This window comes from Schistocerca gregaria, chromosome 8, assembly GCF_023897955.1.
Source record: "Schistocerca gregaria isolate iqSchGreg1 chromosome 8, iqSchGreg1.2, whole genome shotgun sequence".
Lineage (NCBI taxonomy): Eukaryota > Metazoa > Arthropoda > Insecta > Orthoptera > Acrididae > Schistocerca > Schistocerca gregaria.
The window spans coordinates 508,729,120-508,750,902 of NC_064927.1; the positions used below are offsets into that span (position 1 = coordinate 508,729,120).

A 21,783-nucleotide genomic window follows, 5' to 3' on the forward strand; every position below is an offset into this window, starting at 1 on the left:
TACCTGGGCTTCCCTTGTTGTGATTAAAACTATGTTCTGGTATCGGCCTGGACCGTAGCATTCCAGTTTTCGCTTGTGCAGAGTTTTAAGAGGTGTTATCAGCAAGACGGTACGCCAAAGGAAGAGCTGTTGCCATTTAACATTTTACAGACTTTTATTTATTATTATTATTATTATTATTATTATTATTATTATTTTGTACTTTCGAGCCGATTTATCGTCATCTTAGCAGCTTCCTGTGGACTACAGAACATGTGACGCTCTGCAGCTCCAGTGATTGTCAACTGCTGCAGAAAATATACCTTCCATACTTCTACTACACAGGGAGACTGCTGCAGAAAATACACCTTCCATACTTCTACTACACAGGGAGTTTATACACTATGTGATCAAAAGTATCCGGACACATGGCTGAAAATGACTTACAAGTTCGTGGCGCCCTTCACCAGCAATATTGGAACTCAGTATGGTGTTGGCCCACCCTTAGCTTTGATCACAGCTTCCACTCTCGCAGGCATAAGTTTAATCAGGTTTTGGAAGGTTTTTTAGGAAATGGCAACCCATTCTTCAAGGAGTGCTGCACTGAAGAGAGGTATCGATGTCGGTCGGTGAGGCCTGCCACGAATTCGGCGTTCCAAAACATCCAAAAGGTGTTCTGTAGGATTCAGGTCAGGACACCATGCAGGCCAGTTCATTACAGGGATGTTATTGTCATGTAACCACTCCGACATAGGCTGTGCATTATGAACAGGTGCTCGATCTTGTTGAAGGATGCAATTTCCACACCCGAATGGCTCTTCAACAGTGGGAAGCAAGAAGGTGCTTAAAACATGTCCGTGCTGTGATAGTGCTACGCAAAACAACAAGAGGTGTAAGCCCCCTCCATGAAAAACATGACCACACCATAACACCACCGCCTCCGAGTTTTACTGTTGGCAGTACACCCGTTCAGTCGTACAATGTTTACGCGCCTTACACCAAGCGAGGCGTCGCTGGCATTTGCCGGCCTGACGTGTGGCCTATGAGCAGCCGCTCGACCATGAAATCCAAGTTTCCTCAGCTCCCGCCTAACTGTCGTAGTAGTTGCAGTGCATCCTGATGCAATTTGGAATTCCTGTGTGATGGTCTGGATAGATGTCTTACACATTACGACCCTCGGCAGTCTCTGTCAGTCACCACACGAGGTCGGACTGTATGTCCGCAGCGTTCTCGCTTCCCGCACCCGGTTTCCCGGGTCTGATTTCCGGCGGGATCAGAGATTTTCTCTGCCTCGTGATGACTGGGTGTTGTGTGATCTAAGTTCTAGGGGACTGATGACCATAGAAGTTAAGTCCCACAGCGTTCAGAGCCATTTGAACCATCGGACTGTACACTTTTGTGGCGTATGTGTCCCTTCACGTTTCCATTTCACTATCGCACCGGAGTGGACTTACGGATGTTTAGGAGTGTGGAAATCTCGCGTACATACGGATGACACCCAATCACCTGACCACGTTCGAAGTCTGTGAGTTCCACGGAGTGCCCCATTCTGTTCTCTGACGATGTCCATTGAGAACTGAGGTCGCTGACACGGAGTACGTGGCCGTAGGTGGCAGCACAATGCACCTAATGTGAAAAACGTAAATTTTTTGGGAATGTCCGGATACCTTTAATCGCATAGTTTAAATTAGTTACATAAGAGTAACCCTTAATTGTGAAGATGTTAATAGCTTACATAAATGTTTGATACAGCACTGAATGTAGTATATATTTCTGTGTAACCTTAGCTCCCGACGTTTCCGCTAAGTGGGACGCGCGTGTCAGTTGTTTTAACACCCATCATGGAGTCGTATAACGGCGCAGAGCGTGCGCAGAGTCGTTTACAGTTTCATGAATCCGAATTCGCTGGTAGCGTTCAGAGACAATTCAGGGCTAAATATCGCAAGCCACCACCTCAGAGACACCGCAGGACGCTGGGTCAGGGTCGGGCAGCAGTCTGTGACTGTAACTGGCGTATCGTACCTGGACATGCTTGTGGACATAGGCTAATGCCTCAGTTACAATAGGGCATAGGCTGAGATTTTCTCTTCCAGCAAGATAGCGCCACCGTCTTGTCACAATGAAGTTGTCGCCTATCTCGGTAGAAATGCGCCAACTTGGGCGAATGAATATGAAGAACAGACCTATAATATTCGGTTACAGTATTACTAGTGTACTGCTTGGCACTTCAAGTCGTTTAAATATCTGGGTGTAACGTCGCAAAGCGATATGAAGTGGAAGAAGCATTTGGGAACTGTGGCGGGGAAGGCGAATGTTCGACTTCAGTTTATTTGGAGAATTTTAGGAAAGGAGACCGCATACAGGACGCTGGTCCGACCTATTCTTGAGTACTGCTTGAGTGTTTGGGATCCGTACCAGGTCGGATTGAAGGAAGACATCGAATCATTTCAGAGACGGACTGCTAGATTTGTTACTGGTAGTCTGAACAACACTTAAGTGTTACCGAGAGGCTTCAGGAACTCAAACGGGGACTGCTGAAGGGAAGACGACATTCTTTTCGAGAAACACTGTTGAAATTTAGAGAACATACATTTGAATCTGACTGACGATCAATTCTACTGCCGCAAAAATACATTGCACGTAACGGTCAACAAAATAAGATTCGAGAAATTAGGCTCATACAGAGGCATTTAGACAGTTTTTTCCCTTCACTCCATTTTCGAGTGGGACAGGAATGGAAATGATTAGCGGTGATACAGACTACGCTCAGCCACGCACCATGCGGTAGCTTACGGAATATCTCTGTAGATGTAGATATAGATGTAGAATATCCTTACCACCAAGATCACCCGATTTATCCGCAATAAACTTCTATGCATCGTATTACATTAAAGGCAGTGTCTTTGTTCCTCCGCTTCCGGAAAACGTCGACGAACTGCGACGACGGATAACACAAGCCGTTGCCTCCATACATAAAGACTTTCTCCATACGATTCGACAGGAAACTGATTGCAGATGGGATATTTGTCGTGTTCTGAAAGGTAACCACCTTGAACACTTCTAAATAAAACTTGAAGACAACTGCGTACAGTGGTGTATCAGACATTTCTGTAAGTTATTTACGTTTATTATAATTAAAGGTTACTTTTACATAACTAATTTATAATTATGCTGTGTTTCTGTGGTGGCAGCCATTATTTTGGTCGCATCAATGATTACGTCAGAATCAAACATTATGTAGCTGACTGCATGTAAGCATAAATGATAGTGAAGAACCTTGAAAGCAAATCAGTTATTTCAAAACAATAACACGAAATCTAAATATGAGGATTGGAGCTTTAATAGTGGCAATTATTCATTTACAACTTGTGCAATACATGTACATGTTTCAAAAGTTTAGTGTCCTTTAGGATATAAATACGATGGTTGGAACTTAAATAGTGGAAACTACTTATTCACAACCGATACAAAAGAGTTACATGTTTGCACCTGTTGCTGTCCTTCAAAGTAGTCACCAGCGTTGTGTAGAACCAGTTGCCAGCGATGTGAAAGGGGTAGTATACCGTTAGCAGAGCTTGTTCTGTTGATGGTGCGAATGGAGCGGTCTACTGCCTGTCGAATCTCTGGAACAGTTCTGAAGCGAATGCCACGAAGTGGTTCTCCAAACCAAAAACGAACAGTTGTGGCCCGGTGGCAGGAATAGCTGCAAATAGTCTCCAAGTAGGCGACCATAACCATTTGCCGTCAACGATCAGTTCGGTTGGACCAGAGGACCAGTCTGTAGTGTATAAACACAGCCCACACAATTAGGGAGCCACCACCACCTTGGATAGTATTTTGTGAACTTTCCGGACAGTTAGAGAGAATGATTTGGCCACCCAGACCGCTCGACCTGAGTACCATTCAGCATTGACGGGACACAATCCAGAGATCAGTTCGTGCACAAAATCCTGCATCGGCAACACTTTCGCAATTATGGATGGCTACAGAGGCACATGTCGGTATTTCTGCAGGAGACCCCCAACGACTGGTTGAGTCCATGCCACGTCCAGTTTCTGCACTATGCAGGGCAACAAGAGGTCCGACATGATATGGGGCGGTATCTAGTGATTTTTGTTACCTCAGCGTAGAACGCTCCACTCGAACTATCAACGTAATTGGCGCTGTTAAGGGCGTCCTACGACTTCCACATCACTGACAACGGGCTATACACAACGGTGCCGACTATTCTGAAGGACAGCAAAATTTTGAAACATGTATCTACAATGGTTGGAACTTAAATAGTGGCAACTATAACTAATATCATATGTCTCGCAGACTACATGCATAACCCTGGAATCCTACTGCTGACGCACGCCTGATTATCTTGGGATAGCTTTCACGCCAATTAGACACACAAAATGGTATCTCTTCCTCTGCTTCTGCTTCCCCAAAATAATTGAGTTGTAGACAAATAATTTGGCCTAACCTACAGGTGGCTAGCATAATTTCTATTCATGCTTATGACAGGAGACTTAATTCCACAAAGAGATATGGTCAGACTTACATAAAACAGACGTCAGCATAGAACCGCAATTACTTTATATACCTATTTAGATAAAGTTCTTTCTTCGTTTCGACAGATAGTCAGCGCTACTTCTCTACTCTAGAACTAAGATGTATAAATTCTTGTGATTTACTGAAATTTGTTCAGCAATCTGTACGTAAAACGATAATGTGAAAGAAACTTCCGACATGAAACGTCTGTCTAAAGATTGTGGCTGCAGTTCATGGAATCATGTTATTTAAGTTCAGTTTTACTAATTTATGTAGGCGTGAAATGTTACAAAACAAATTTAAATTACGAAGCTACTGAAGACAGACAGCGTATGATACCGTACCTTTTGACTGGGATATACCCGACACATAACGCAGAGAACATCACTCTGAGATGAAGCAGCTGACACTACAGAGGGAATACGTGGCAAACCACATCAAAGCATTCCTCAGGAAAGACTGATTGCACTACTCAGACTATACGATTCGAACTTTAACAGCGTCAACAAACGCCTGCGACGTGGGAACCAAGTTGAGAAGCTGATATCTGGAGGGTGTGGTGGGCGTTACACCACTTCGCAGCCCTCCAGACCGAACAAATCAGTCACATCTTGCACGCGCCCGACCACTGTCCTGCAAGACGGCTGGCATCGCTTTGTAGGACAACGCCCGAGCGCATATATCAAAATATGTGACTGATTTGTTCGGTTGATGGGGCCGGGAAATGCTGTATAACCTACAACACTCTCCGGTCACGAGCCCCTTCAGTCGATTCCTAAATTGAAGGAACCATCTCATGGCGTTCGTACCAGAACTGTGGTGTGAGATTCGTCAGGCCATACACTGAGGCGACAAACGTCATGGGATACCAGAACGCACACACGCAGATTGCGGTAGTATCGCCTACACACGGTATATAAGGGCAGTGCATTGGCGGAGCTGTCATTTGAGCTCAGGTAATTCATGTGGAAAGTTTTCCGACGTGTTAATGACCGCATGATTGGGATTAACAGACTTGGAACGTGTATTGATACTAGGGGGACATTCTATTCAGTAACTGTGAGGGAATTCAACATTCCGAGAACCACAGCGTCAACAGTGTGCCCAGAATACGACGTTTCAGGCATTATCTCCTACCACGGACTACATACTGGCCGACGGCCATGACTTAAAGATCGAGAGCACCGGCGTCTGCGTAGAGTTGTCAGTGCTAAGAGACAAGTAACACTGCGTGAAATACCTGCTGAAATCTATGTGGGACGTACGACGAACGTTTCCATTAGGGCAGTGTGGTGAAATTTGGCATTAATGGGCTATGGCAGCAGATAACATCACCTGTAGCACCTGTCCTAGGCTCGTGAGCATGAATAGAAATTAGGCTAGCCACGTGTAGGTTAGGCCAAACTGTTTGTCCAGAACTGAATTATTTTGGGGAAGCAGTAGCAGAGGAAGAGATACCATTTTGTGCGTCTAATTGGCGTGAAAGCTATCCCAAGATAATCAGGCGTCCGTCAGCAGTGGGATTCCAGTGTTATGCATGTAGTCTGCGAGACATATGAAATTAGTTATAACTCTTTCAACTTCCACTGAGAAGCGCAAGACATAATGCTTCTGGTGTACCATTTCACAGTTGTTTGATTATGGCTATATAATTCCTCATCACAAGAAACTGGTGCAGAAAGGATCAAGTGGGCTAGAGAAGGTGTATTAACAAGAAACGAGCTAAGAAAAGAATCAGACCTTGGACTAATTCAAGAGATATCCACTAGATAGAATCCAGCCTTCTGCATAATCGAAAGAGTTCTGGCTTTGATGTCAGGAATACTCTCTCTCCCTCCCTCCCCTCCTCTCCCTCATATGTGTGTGTGTGTGTCGAGGATGGTTGCTTAGGAAAAGACAAAAAATAGCTGGCGGCTTTCGAGTTGAGACACTTCCTAGTGACTTCATTGTCGACAAGAATTAATTTCAAACCCCGATCCTTATTTAAATCATTTTTCAGTACAGCTCGTTATGGTGAACAGTCATTGGTAACTACTGAGCTAACAGTTCAGAGAAGAGGAGACCAAAAGCTTTTGATATGTGACGCTATTGAAGAATGATGAAGATAAAGTGAGTGGTTCAAATGGCTCTGAGCACTATGGGACTTAAAGTCTGGGGTCATCACTCCCCTAGAACTCAGAACTACCTAAACCTAACTAACCTAAGGACATCACACACATCCATGCCCGAGGCAGGATTCGAATCTGCGACTGTAGCGGTCGCGCAGTGCCGGACTGAAGCGCCTAGAACCTATCGGCCACCACGGCCGGCTGTTAAACAGGGAAAGTTTAATTATAATCATTCAGTACTTAACAATTGAAAGGATCCTGTAGCCACCTTTCATTAGGCCGGTAGCCCACTTTCACTAGCATTTCTCTTTATTTTCCTTGTTTATCTTTTCTCATAACTCTCATAGTGGTGTGATTGAATGAATGTGGTTGTGTGTCACGCTGCTAGACGGTGGTCTCGTAGTTCTAGGCGCGCAGTTCGGCACCGTGCGACTGCTACGGTCGCAGGTTCGAATCCTGCCTCGGGCATGGATGTGTGTGTGTGATGTCCTTAGATTAGTTAGGTTTAAGTAGTTCTAAGTTCTAGGGGACTGATGACCACAGCAGTTGAGTCCCATAGTGCTCAGAGCCATTTGAACCTCTTTATTTATTTATTTATTTATTTATTTATTTATTTATTTTTTGCCTAGACTGTGGCGATGTCTGCTGCAGAAAGTCTGCGATAGTGATACAGATTCAGCAGCAATTGTACAGAATAGCTAACTCTCGTAGTGGCAAGTAGGCAAAGAGGATTGCGCTGCTTGTGAGAAATGCACCTGCGTTAGGTTGGTGGCGGAAATGGCATCTTTGGATTTTCCGGGCCACGCGGAGCGTGGAGGAGGCTGGAGATGAAAAAGGGGGGCAGTCTGCCTCCGGTACGGGAAGCGTCCACAGTTGTGCTCCAGTCGAAGAAGGGTGAGTTAGACTGCCCGCGTGGCGCGTTGTTACTTGGCGAGGGGAGAGTTGTTAGCTTTTGGTCTCTCGCTTTTCAACTCTGAAAGATTGCTTTGCCTTTTCGCAGCAAGGAATGCAAAACTTTGGCAAAATTTGCTTTTAGTAAATTTCTATAGCAGACTTGGATCCACTGGATGAGCGCCACACAAAGGTGTCGATAAGAAGTGAGCACTCGCTTCTGTATGAATGTCTGTCTGCCTTCAGCTGTGCCTGTATAAGCTTTCATTTTTCTATATATTAATAGGTTTGCCTTCTCGTAAATTTTCCTTGCTTTATGTATCTTTCGTCCGTGGGGAGCCGACCATGTGGTTGAACATTAAAGTTTTGTTGGGCTACCGTCATCACTAACTGTCCGGTCTCATGCTTGTTTTAAAGAATGTTAACTGTCCATGATTGTGTGATGTGATATTGTTGCAACTCGGCCACGATACCTAGAAATTGCGTCTCCACAAACCACGTGGGCACGCGGGTGTATTGCGAAACGTGTACCGTTTCACGAGTTATTGCGATCAGTTATCAGGCAACAGCAGTTGTATGGATGATTCACACCAGTGATATTAGGTGTAGATTATAACGGTGTATGTATCGATCCTTTTCTTTAATGCTTTAGGAATTAACGTTATCAGGAACTGTGTACATGCCTCACATCCATATCTTAGGAATAAATGATTTTATACATAATTTTCTCTTGCATTCCGGGGTTACGCTTTGCACCTAATCCACTGACCTCGTAGATTTCCTGTTAGCACATCCCACGCGTTTCTTTTGGCATAGGTCCAGTGATTAGTTTCCCCTTTTATTTTAAAACAAATGGTTTAGATTAAGTCTTATTTTCAGGTGTGTTGCTGGGAGCTGATCTTCGCACAGTGTTCATGCATGTGCTATTTTATTTTAAATGGTTGATTATCGTGGACAGTGCACGGGAAATACTATTAATTACATCGCATCCCCTATGAGCGATATCACGACACACGTATTTTTATGAGTTTTTGGTCTGTGATCAAATTAATTTATTTTCCGACTCGGCCAAACCTTCGATTAGTTGTATGGTTAGATTCGGTGGCGACCCTAATCTTCTTACGTTAATTTCACAATCAATAAGCGTTTCCGTTCCTAATCTTAACGTAATAACCCGTAGTAACAGGTTAGTTACACAATATGAAATAATAATTGCGGAGGGAGGCCAAGGCTTCACTATAATAAACATGTTTGAAGTGGGGCTAGGATGCATTGTTTATACGGAGATAAGGATGCTCGTACTGGATGGACCAGCGTTGAGAGCTGCGTCAAACCAGTCCTGAAACTGAAGACCGAAATAACAACGGCAGCCATCTGAACTATAATGAGCATTCGATTCTTGCTCCTGGAATGGAAGCCCTGAGGGCCACGGGTTTGTCGACAGTGTAATACGTTACGGCTGACCGCCGACTGACCTCCTTGTCGGCGAGTACGGTGGAGAGCGCGTGCGCGCCCTGCAGCAGGAACTGGACGCCGAGCGCCCGCTTGGTGGCGGGGTGGAGCAGCAGGCGGGTGACGTGCGCCTGCGTCACCACGGTGAGGTTGGGGCGGCGCGCGCGCACCGGCCGCACGTAGGCGGCGTTGGCGCTGAGGCGGCGGCCGCGCCGCGCCGTGGCCTGCAGCAGCGCCACGCCCAGCTGGCGCGCGCCGTTCACGTCCGTCACGGCGAAGCCCAGCTGGCGCCACGCCTCCACCAGCGGCGCCACGTTCCCGTCCTGGTGCGGGAACCACTGCACCGTCTGGTAGCCGCCGCGCCCGTGGAAGCCCGGGCTCTTCTGCACGATCTCCGCGTCCTCGTTGTCCTCGGACTTCTTGAAGTACGGCAGCACCTGCCAGTCGAGACAATCACCGATCACTGTCAGCAGCGCCCTTTTTCGTATCTGCAGACAGGTCAGTGGGTTGAGAGCTGTCAAACAACGTGGGAACGTGCAAGCAAGTCATCCTCAAAGGGGTAATATAGGCATGTGACTGAGTTCGGACGAGAGAGGAAGATTGGGTTCGTCATACCGTGGCGTTACAGCTCGTACGCGCATGCTGCCACGAGAGTGATGCGCGTGTGGGATCAACTTATAGAACGGTCGTACTAAGCCACACACGGTTACAGAGCCCCACAATGTGACCACAGCGTGGGATGAACTCACCTGCGCTTTCTTGGGACCAGGAACAACGTGATGCTGAACTCTACAAAGGAGCAGCTCACAGCTCTTCCGCGATTCTATGCGTGGCTTACACGTCGCCCGAGCTATTGCAGCACGTCCCTCCTTCCAGGGCTGCATTTTCTTCCCCACCGCCCTCGCTCCCTGTACTCGCTCCTTCCCTTCTGCCACCTGCTTGCCCTCTCTCGGTGTAACTGCTTACGTCGGCTCGGCTACCCTCCTGGTTTCTGGTATTCCTTCCCATTTTTGTTCCTCTTCCTTTTCTTTCTCACCTTTCCTATGCGACGTTTTCGTCCCCTTTTGGTATTTGAGATCCCCTTTTAAACTTTCTCTCTCTACTGTGAACCAACTTAGCGTTTCTGGCGCCGATCTTACCGCCGCCTCCACCATTTCTTGACGCCATTGTCTTTTGACTCTAGATAGCCAGCATTGTAGCCAGTCCGTGTGGTGACGGCGTTATGTACCCTCTCGGCTGACCCTGGCTCTCCCGCAAACACAGGGATCACACTTTTGGTATCCGGGCTGATACCTCCCTGCATACTCTTAGGAGTGGTTGCTTGTCATTACCGAGCCTCAGAATCCCCACCAACAGCCACTATGCCAGACTGTTCTCGCTGTGGCAGGATGGTGCCCATGAGCAGAACCCCTGATCAAAGTGAGTAGTATCAGGGCGGACGCTTTCCACCTGAAACCCATTAAATTTCGGAATACTGGCTGCCTCTTAAGTTGATAATGGATCTTTTAATGCTGCTTCTATTAACCCGGTGGCCGTTCCTTCCCTGACTACACCGTAGGAGGAGAGCTTGCAGTGAAACCCTTTCCCCGCTGCCTGGTCTGCACTAGGACTGACGTGAATACTTTCATCATCACCAGAAACTATTGAAAGCAAGTTTGATGAAGTGGACTCTCCGAGTAAGATATGCTCAGTACCGCTGTTGATAAGAACTTTTTCTGCCATCCAATCTGCTGCATTTGAAGACTGTGACCGTCTCGGCGACGTCCTGGTGTCCACTACACCCCACAAGTCTTTGAATGGTTCAGGAAGCCATGTTTCATAGAGACTTCTTCCTCAGACTGGTCAGAAACTCCAGGCCATTCATTTTGTTTGGCGTGTACATGAAGTGCGTAAGCAGAATTGCATTGATACAAGCGCCTGTATTCCGGCAATTGACGGGTACATCCTCTCAGAGAAGGTAAGGGTTATTTATTATCTGTGTAAAATGAAGATGTACATCCCAGCACCCACGAAGTGTTTTTGGTGTTTGAGTTTCAGACTGATGTATTCCTGCTGTACAACGCACCCTGTGTGCAGTGAATATGGACACCCACTCCATGTGGGGAGCCCTTGTGTTCTGTCATCCGTGTTTGTCAATTGTCACGACCACCATTCTCCACACTCACCAGAGTGTCCGGTTTATAAAAAGTAAAGGAAGATACAGGAGTATACGTTCCTTGATTGTTTGTCCTACAGTGAGGTTCATCAGAATTATGACCACCTTCACCCTGTGTTTGTGACATCTAGCTTTGCCTCTTTTACGTCCTTTCCCCTTCCTCCTCCCTCCTCCTTGCTCCAGCCCCGCCGCCTCTCCTCTCCCCCTCCCCAGTGAATCCCATCACCTTCCACTCCAGCTGTTCCTCCCCCTATTCCTCTATGTCTGCTGGTGATGGGGCCCCATCCCAGGACCCTCCCCCTGGTACCTCCCTGACCAGAGGCCTCCTGCCACTAGTGGCTGTGGGAACCACAGTCTATGTGACCCACGATTTGAATTGATGAAGTCATCCGTGACACCCGATATAATTATTTGCACCACGGGCATTTGCCGTACCCAGTTTGATGGGCTCCTTTCGCCACTGTTTGGTCTCATGGTGGAGCACAGCCATTGTCAACACCATCTGTGTTCGCAGTCGGCCTTTGCAATGCCTTAAGTGGCACCCGTCCTACACCAGTCTCATTACTTTTAAACCTCTTCATGCCAAGGCCCATTACATAATTAAACAGAGTAAGCAAGTGTTTTAGGAATGCTTGGCCTCCTCTCTAGGTTCTTTTGTCCTTCATTGCAGATATGGGTTACACTCCTTACCCTCCAAGTTTGCCAATGGCAGTCTTCCATCACGAACCTTCGCCTTCCAGGTGGTCTTTATATGGGTCCATTCCTTCTCGCAGAATACCTTGCGACTCATTTTGCGATACCATGGTATCAGCTTCCTATACAGCTCCCTTCCTCCTTAAGAAACAGCAGTCTGACACTTCTCACTTATGTTTTATCACTTGTCAGGCAGAAACTTACAATGAGCCTTTCTCTGAATGGGGACTTCTTCTGGCTGAGCTTCTTCTGGCTGAACTTCTAGTCCTCTCCTCTTCCCACAATTAAGGCCCCATTTCGCCAGTTCCGAGTCCGCCAGTCACTCCGAATTTGGGTTGGCAACATTGCAGCTCTCGGCAGACCCAGTAGAATTGACTCCACAGGGCTTGGTATTAAATGTTGCTATTAATGGACTCATGTGCTCCATCGGACCATCACTCACCTGTGCTCTGTATGTTGATGACTTCTGAACCTCGACTAGTTCCCTCTGTGGAGCAACAGCTCCATGTTTCCATCCATGTGGTTACTCTCACACGATTTTCAGTTCCCTATAAATCAAGTTTGGTGCGTTTCTGTCGTCAAAATATTGTCCATCCTGATCTGGAGCTTTGCCCTGGTCTTACAGTTCCATTTCTTTTTGACAACAGGCTTACTTGGTTGGCCCATATCCGCCTTCTGAAGATTGGCAATCTCCATAAACCCAATGTTCTTAGATTTCTTGCCCACATCTGTTACAAAGATCATTCAACTCTTTTCTGCATTTATTGGACCATAGTTCTATCTCATCTGGACTATGGTTGTCAATAAATTTATGGGTCAGCTGCCCCTTCCACACTGCTCCTCTTGGATCCTGTCTGTCATCATGGTATCTTTGGCTACTGGTTCCTGTAACGCGACTACTGTCAATAGTCTCCTGTTTGACACTGGGACCTCTGTCCCACTTTCAGTTCAGTGGTTCCAGCTCCTGGTTTCCCTGCCATCGCCATCTGCTCTTTATTCTGTTCTTTTTGTGCCTTTGGGACGTCAACCACCTACTGCCCCATTGAGGTGGGTTTACTGGTTGGGCCCAACCTCGCTTCCCTCTGCCATTATTTCATCTTCCCTGTTTGTCCTGTTCTCCTGAACACTCCTCCCATCTTGGTTAGTTGCTTGGCCCCAGATTTAGATGGATCTCTTCTGGGCTCAGAAAGCCTTCATTGCTCCAGTGGTGTTCCATTGGTTGTACTGCCCACTCTTGCAGGAATTTCCGTATGCTATTGTTTTTTATATTAATAGTTCTGAATCTGCCAATCACATGGGATATGCTTTAACATCTTCTGGTGGCACAGAACACCATATCTTGCCTGCCATATGTGGGGTGTTTACTGCGGAATTGATAGCCACCTATTGGGCCCTCTGCCTTACTAAACAGTCCTCCCTCACTGGAGTTTTGTTATGTAAGGATTTCATGAGTGACTTTCATGCTATCGCTCAGTGTTTTTCCCACCACCATTTTGTCTCTGCCATTCACGACCTTCTAACCAGTTTTGACCATCCTGCTTGTCCAAATGATTTCATTTGGTTTCCCAGCCACGTGGGTATCCTGTACAAGGAGCTTGTCGATCATCTGGGCGAGCAAGGAGGGGGAGAGGACAACCACCTACCATGATTCCTCTGGGGCGGATTTCCGTCTTCCTTTTTGCTCAGTTTGTTCACTCATGGACTGTAAGGGGACTCCCACCATTCGATGCTCTTTCCACCACCTCTACTGCGGGAATCTACTACCCTCTGCCATCTTCATGTTGGCCTCACGAGGCTGGCCCATGGTTCTTTACTCCAGAATGACCTCCCCCTCCCCCTTTGTAGTCACAGGGTCCCCTCACTGTGATCCATATTCTGTTGGACTACCCCCACCTTTTGGCACTTCACACTAATTACACTCTCCCATCTTCCTTCCCTGGGTATAAGTGGATGAACCTTGCATGGTTACACCCCTTCTCAGATTCCTTCGAAAAGTGTTTTTTTCCAGATTTAAGTGCCCAGATTTCCTTCTGGAATTGGAGTCTTTCGATTATCGTTAGCGTTGGTTAGGCAGACCTTTGATCTTGCCTCCAAATAGCCAGACTAACCTTCCTTTTCCCTGTGTTTTGTCTGATCTTTGGTCCCATTTCGTTTATCCTTTTGTAGAGTCTGGTTATCATGGTATCATGGTGGGGATCAGATAGGTACGCGTCCCTTGCTCTCACCCTCCTCCCCCCCCCCTCGTATTCTTTACTCTTCCTGCCGCACCGACACTCCTTTTTCCTCTCTGTTTGCCCATTTTCCTTTCTCATCGACTGCACTGTGCTGTTTGCGTTGCTCTTCCCTCAGCTTCTGTCACCTTTGATTGTGGGACCTCGCTCTTTGTCCGCCCCCACCCCCCCGCCCCCGTCAACCAGCCAACCAAGCAACCATTTACCAAGGACCAGGTTTCCATTTCAGAGATGCGTAATTTCGAGCAGACTGCCTGCGTTTTGGTTTTGCTTTCTTTTAACTGATCGTGAAGTTGTTAATTTAATTTTTAGTGGGTTATCGTTAGCATTATACGCTTCTGTAAAATCTAAGCCCAGACATCTGTTGATACACAAGTGGTGAAAAAACTTTTTTGATTTATTAATGTATGTGACAATGGGAAAAATGTGTGGTGTTTACAGTCAGTGTAAATAAAGAAATACGTGCGGCAGCGACAGCTATGTGATTGAAGCGAATGATGATTATTTTTATTTCCACAAAATTCGTCTATTCTGGGTTGCAGCCAAATTAATGGTAGTTAGCCTTTACAAAATTACTTAGTAAGTATTTGAAGTGAACCGAAATATCTAACAGATTTTCGTTATACATCAAGAATGAAAATAAATTATTAAAATGTCCATTCTGTTAATGATGACCTCAGCGTTGTTCATTACTCTCAAGTGTATGGGAAAGTAAGAGGTGGACTTTTGCTGAGGTACATTATCGTGTTTCATTACCAAGAGGTGGGTGGCTTCAAGTGACTCGTAGTTTTCACGATGCACTTGTGACGCTGCACACCTAGGTGGCAGATGTTGCTTACATAAAGGCTGTGGCCGGACTGAGCTGGACCTGACATCTGACAGCGGTGGCTCTGACTGCTTGCGCTCACAACCAAAATCCTGAGCAACTTTCTAGCAGACAGTGCAGTGCACCGCACCAGTTGTAGCAACAGAGTCCTCCGGGCAGGAATATGTCTGCTCTCCAGTGTTCTCTGGCATTCTGAAAAACTCGTCCTGAGTATGCCCTCACGTTTGATGAACCAGCTCAAATTCGTCACCCTGTCAGTCAAATTATATTCAATCAACTTCGGATGCTCGAAGTAACTTTCATTTTCCCACACTAAAGCCACACACACGAGACAACAAATGTTCTGCCAAAAAGCATTTCAGAACAATTCTTAGTCTGCCGTTACCTCTCCCTCAATCTGGAAACTCCGTATCCTATTGCAACATAAATCTTCTGCTCCTTAGTTAGAGTCCAGTCTAGGGATTGCGATGTTAATAGATGCTAGATGCTGATTTTGATTTCTTCTTCTACGTCTGGTCATCGATGGCTGCTAATAATCGACTAAAAATATCGATTTAAATCATGAATTTCTAGAATAGCTTTTAAAGCAACATACAAATACATCTGACATCATTTTTATTAATCTATAAATGCAACAACAATTATTACAAATGCCACAACACTTCATTTAAAGCGGATAAAAGCCATTTTAATGATATACACTTCTGATGACGTCAGCGTGGTGTCGATCTGTAGTATTATAAAAACTGAATAAATTCTCAACTGCCAAGATAGCAAAAATCATTTATTCACATAGATGACCGATTTTGGCAATTCTCTGTTGCCATCTTCGGATCCGCAAAAGATGCAGGAGAAAACAGTAGGATACAGCTACTAACATAGCACCGCATCATGTCAAAAATTTACATAAATGAAATAGCAACTTACCTATGCTTACATCATTACATAATCTCCTCCATCTGCACAGTAAGTGGTGCTATACAATGGATGTCCATGTTGGTATCTCAAGCTACTCTAGAAGCAGGCGTGCCAATTTTAAAATAACAGCTATGTACACACACATTATTGCGTCGATTACAAGTGCTCACATCGGTAGAACAAATCGATACTATCATTTCACATCATATTATGGTATGGATCTACTATTATATATGACAACATTATTATTGTAATGTATAGCCAAGTCAATATTCTATATATTAAAAAAAACTGTTTGTATACCATTGTGCAACATTCATAAAACGTAATTTGTACTTAAACCTTTTTATATCATTTTAGAACATTTGTAAAGGCATTTTATAGACATTTTTCATAATTCCTTGCCAAATTTTCCTTTATACAAAATCATAAGCAATACTCAAAAAAATCAGCTAATCTATAGATAGCGGTAACATACACAGGTTGATTTTAGTACATCCAGCAATAGCTCGATGTAGGCAGACACAGGTATGATATTTCATCAAGAATACATTCAAGTTACGTGTACCAACAATGGAAATATTTCGCATTTGTGCTTTTGTTGTCAATTGCGATGTTTACTTGAGCGCATCCAAGACAACACGTTACTCGGTGTCTTGGTGTAATCTCGTCGTCTAACGCCGAAGTGCAATGTTATCACCCGATACTAGGTGGACCTCTTCCAATGTTTAATATGACCAAGGTACAATTATTACACGATGTGGGGTCGTAGCCGCTCTAAACTGAGCGCATGATCTAGCATTACCAGCTCACTCTTACGTAGGTCTGCGCTAGAACTAATATGTTCGCGTGATATTCATCTTAGATGACTAACGTCAATGTGCCATCATGTAACAGAATGTGACCAGTGTCTGAAGCATCATAATTTTAAAAATACTTCATATCACAAATCTTTAATGATTTTTCATACAGAATTACATTATATCCCAATCTAAATGTAAAACATTTCTTCTGAAGATATTTGTAATAATTTTTATAATAATTATTAATATCAAATTACATAAACTGAATCTACAACTGGTTTAAAAATTCATATATATATCTTATAACGCCATATGTGAGCTAGTTTTATTACGTTAGTAATTACTCGAAATCAAAGATGCAATTAGAACTTATGACACTTTCCATTTGAAAAACATACACTGTACCCATTTACCAGTGGAGCTACAATTAATGTCTTCCATTTTTGTTAGCAAATATGCTGTTTGAACTAGCTTGTATACGACAGTATGCCGTTCGACGTGTAGGTGAGAGCTCGTTACCCGATGTCTACTTATAATTTCGTTATCCAATGTCCAAGTGATATCGCTTTATTGTTTGAGATGATCAGCACACAATTAGAAGTCCCTTTAGATTACGAATACTTGTAAAATAATCGGTGATCTAATGTTGCTAATGATTCATAGATATCTGTATGTCATCATATTCATTAGATGTTCTCCCTGGATGCCAATGTACCATCGTGTATATCTAATAATACAATGTCGATTAATTTTGTTCCATTCTGTACTACTTGGAATCAAAGTCAAAAATTACACAAAGAAGAGAACATGGGGAAATAAATAAATAATAATATATTTGTTAAAAGATATGCCGTTTATACGAGATTATTTACTACCGTACGTTACTCGTCGTCTAGGTGAGATGTCATTTCCCAACGCCTACGTGTAGTCTCATCACCCGATGTCTAGGTGAATTCCCTTCCATTGTTTGACGTGACATGTGCTATTCTGTCACGTGCAGTTGCAATAGTTCTTATTAAACCCATGATCTATCTATTTAACGTTCCACCAAGACCTCGAGTAATGTGTTGTCATGGATGAACTCTAGTAAACAACGCAATTGACAATTAAAGAAAAAATGCGAAATATCTCCATTGTTGATACACATATCTTCAATGTATACTTGATGAAACATCAGTGTGTGTCTGCAGACATAGAGCTATTGCTGGATCTACTAAAATTAACCTGTAGATGGTACCACTATCTGTACATTAGCTGATTTTTTGAGTGGTTATAGACTGTCATATTGATTATGATTTTGTATAAAGGATAATTTGGTAAAGAATTATGAAGAATGTTACGTTTTATGAATGTTGCACACTGGTTTACAGACAGTTTTTTTGAAAATATGGAATACTGCCTTGGCTATATGCTATGATAATAACATTCTGTGTGAGATGATAGTATCGATTTGTTGTACCACTGCGCCATGTGATGTAGTTACACATCACAAAGAACGTTCACGCTGGGATCTGCCAGTTGGGAAGTGGTGACGAATGTGAGCACTTGTAATCGGCGCAATAATGTGTGTGTACATAGCTGTTGTTTTAAAACTGACCTGGCTACTTTCAGAGTAGCTCGCGATGCCAACACGGACATCCATTTCACAGCGGAAGCAGAACTTGGTCCGTCTCTAAGGCAGCGCCATCTCGTAGTGCGGAGACGGACGAGCGCTGCGCAGGCGCTCTTGTGCTTAGCGGAGCGCGCTCTAGTGGGAAAGTTGTGTACGCGCCGACTACGCGGAACTATGTACACACCACCACCCTATTACATTGGCTTTTCACAGCTGCACAGACTGTCCTGGCATGCCTCCCTCCTCAGTCCAAATTCCCATTCACAGATCAGCCCATCCGGTATTCCCCTAAACTTGAACAGCATTGCATATGCTCCCCAGGTGTGTCGGAATAGCACTTCAGAATCGAACGAAACGGGGGACAGAATCGAACGAAACGGGGGATCCTGCCTGAAACCCAGGCATAGGTGCTTTAATCCGATAAAGCTATATGTCTCCAGAGAGATTTGATGCTGAAATGTGTACCAACACAGTAGAAGAGCCTCCGCAATTCTGTTCGTTTTCAGGGAAATATCAAGTGAGTTCAGAGGTGAATGAGAATTTGGACTGAGGAGAGAGAAGTGCTAGCGTAGCCCGAGCATCTGTACAGAGCCGCTCCACTGTCCCAAGGTAGCACAGGGGTCAGTGCGTCTGCCTAGTAAGCACGAGGTTCGGGTTCGAATTCTGGCCACGGTACAAATTTTCATTTGTGGCTTCAGTCGGTGTGTATGTGTTACGAGACTCAAGGCCTAGGTTGAAGGCAAGAGCGTGGTTGTGAGTTGGTGAAGCTGTTTCCGAAAACTATTCGTTTCAATAGCGAAAAAGTTTTTGACAGTGGTGGCCAAAAAATGGTCAAACCTGTGTGAAATCTTATGGGACTTAACTGGTAAGGTCATCAGTCCCTACGTTTACACACTACTTAACCTAAGTTATCCTAAGGACAAACACACACACCCATGCCCTAGGGGGGACTCGAACCTCCGCCAGGATCAGCCGCACAGTCCATGACTGCAGCAAAGTAGTGGCAAGCAGCCTGTAGGTTTTTGGCCAGCATACAAAGAGGTATTCTGCCTTAAACGTCGATGTTAAAGGGTTTCACGGTCGATATTGAAACATCGATGTGCAAAGTCCCAGTATCGATATTTTATAAATATTGAGGATCATCGGTCATCCTTATCCTAAGCTCACCGACTGTGCGTGCAGACGAACAAGTGGGGATCGTTCCTCCAATTGCAATAGCACTTGGAAAGCCGCACCTGCAGCATTCTTTACCAACTGGGTGCTCTCTTTCTAGTGTACGAGCTGCGCAGAGAGTGACGTCACGCGGCAGGGCAGCCGGTACTCACGCTCTGGTAGCCCCAGCCGTCGTTGCCCTTCTGCTCCCACTCGTCGTAGTCCCTGGGGTGACCGCGCGCGTAGATCATGTAGTTGATGGCGGAGGAGCCGCCCATCACCTTGCCGCGCGCCCAGCCGCAGGAGCGCCCGCGGCGAGCTTTGCACGCGCGCCCGTCCGGCTGCGTGCGGTAGCGCCAGTCCAGGTTGCTGTTCTGCAGCAGCGGCGCCATCGCCGGCACCTCCGCCACCTCCGGCTCCTCCACGCCCGCCTCCAGCAGCAGCACCTGCCGCCGGACACACGGCTGTAGCCACCGTACCGCTCTGTTCGTACATTACCGTTTGTGAAAGGCTGTAACGACAACAAGGTGTTAAATTTCCTGGCATGTCTCGTACACCGAGGCTCAATACCCTCCTCTGTTGTGTGTCCGGATAAGTCGCTGTTGCTAAAAACTTCATCGACAGCCGTGTGAAGTCGAAAAGGTGAAGCAAAAGCTGTTATCATCTCGTGAGTAATTTCGAGCAGATTTATCGCTATCGACAGGGGATCTCAAGTTGATTCCGTATTTATAGATTTCCGGAAAGCTTTTGACACCGTTCCTCACAAGCGTCTTATAATCGAGCTGCGGGCCTATGGGGTACCGTCTCAGTTGTGCGACTGCATTCGTGATTTCCTGTCAGGAAGGCTGCAGTTCGTAGTAACAGACTGCAAATCATCGAGTAAAACTGAAGTGATATCAGGTGTTCCCCAGGGAAGCATTCTGGGACCTCTGCTGTTCCTGATCTATATAAATGACCTGGGTGACAATCTGAGCTGTTCTCTTAGGTTGTTCGCAGATCATGCTGTAATTTACCGTCTAGTAAGGTAATCAGAAGACCAGTATCAGTTGCAAAGCGATTTAGAAAAGACTGCTGTATGATGTGGCAGGTGGCAGTTGACGCTAAATAACGAAACGTGTGAGGTGATCCACACGAGTTCCAAAAGAAATCCGCTGGAATTCGATTACTCGATAAATAGTACAATTCTCGAGGCTGTCAATTCAACTAAGTACCTGGGTGTTAAAATTACGAACAACTTCAGTTGGAAAGGCCACATAGATAATATTGTGGGGAAGGCGAACCAAGTTGCCTTTCATTGGCAGGACACTTAGAAGATGCAACAAGTCCACTAAAGAGACAGCTTACACTACACTCGTTCGTCCTCTGTTAGAGTATTGCTGCGCGGTGTGGGATCCTTTCCAGGTGGGATTGACGGAGGACATCGAAAAGGTGCAAAAAAGGGAAGCTCGTTTTGCATTATCATGTAATAGGGGAGAGAATGTGGCAGATATGATACGCGAGTTGGGATGGAAGTCATTACAGCAAAGACGTTTTTCGTCGCGGCGAGACCTTTTTATGAAATTTCAGTCACCAACTTTCTCTTCCGAATGCGAAAATATTTTGTTGAGCCCAACCTACATAGGTAGGAATGATCATCAAAATGAAATAAGAGAAATCAGACCTCGAACAGAAAGGTTTAGGTGTTCGTTTTTCCCGCGCGCTGTTCGGGAGTGGAATAGTAGAGAGATAGTATGATTGTGGTTCGATGAACCCTCTGCGAAGCACTTAAATGCGAATTGCAGAGTAATCATGAAGATGTAGATGTAGATGTAGATGTAGATGTAGATGTAGATGTAGATGTATCATGAAGTAATATCTCGACAGGTAAAGGGCTTGCTATCACGGCAGTAATGAATGTGTGAAACAGGTGCTCGAAATATCGTCTCACAATTCGACGAACATGTACCGTACCTTACGCTGTAACAACGAAACAGGTTGACGGACATATTCGTCGAACTTGACAGCTTGCTCCACGTTGCTGATTCTACGTCGCAGCTCTGCAAGAAGAAGTGGACTTGTCTGCCGCGCCGGTTGAGGCCAACTACTGCGAACAATCCTGTTGGAGGAACATCGACAACTGAGCATTACACCAGAGGGCGAAAATACCGCTTCAGTTGTAAGGTTCTTCTACTAACACACGATCGGTTTCGGGCTCTTAAAAGCCCATCTTTAGGTGTCGAACGCCCCGGTGGACGTGTGCTGAGCGCTACCTGTGGTAGCACATAGCTGATCGATATAGAATCATTAATTCGTAAATTAAAATTCGTAAAAAATAATAAACGTTTATAGAACCACCTGGAAGCATATGTGCAGTAGAATGCACGGCAGCTAACACTTTTGGACAGTGCTGGAGTTCCTAGTAAAAGGACCAATCAAAACTTTGGTGCT

At 45.3% G+C, this 21,783-nt stretch overlaps 1 protein-coding gene across 1 annotated transcript in view; it reads right to left on the bottom strand.

Annotated features, from left to right (window-relative positions):
• Positions 1-21,783, bottom strand: part of LOC126283978 (glucose dehydrogenase [FAD, quinone]-like) — a 124,390-nt gene that overhangs the window by 20,287 nt on the left and 82,320 nt on the right. Inside the window, exons 3-4 of the mRNA XM_049982439.1 lie at positions 19,530-19,802; positions 8,990-9,403 (exon numbers count right to left, since the gene is read on the bottom strand). Coding sequence (XP_049838396.1) covers positions 8,990-9,403; positions 19,530-19,802 — 687 coding nt within the window. The remainder of the gene's footprint in view (positions 1-8,989; positions 9,404-19,529; positions 19,803-21,783) is intronic.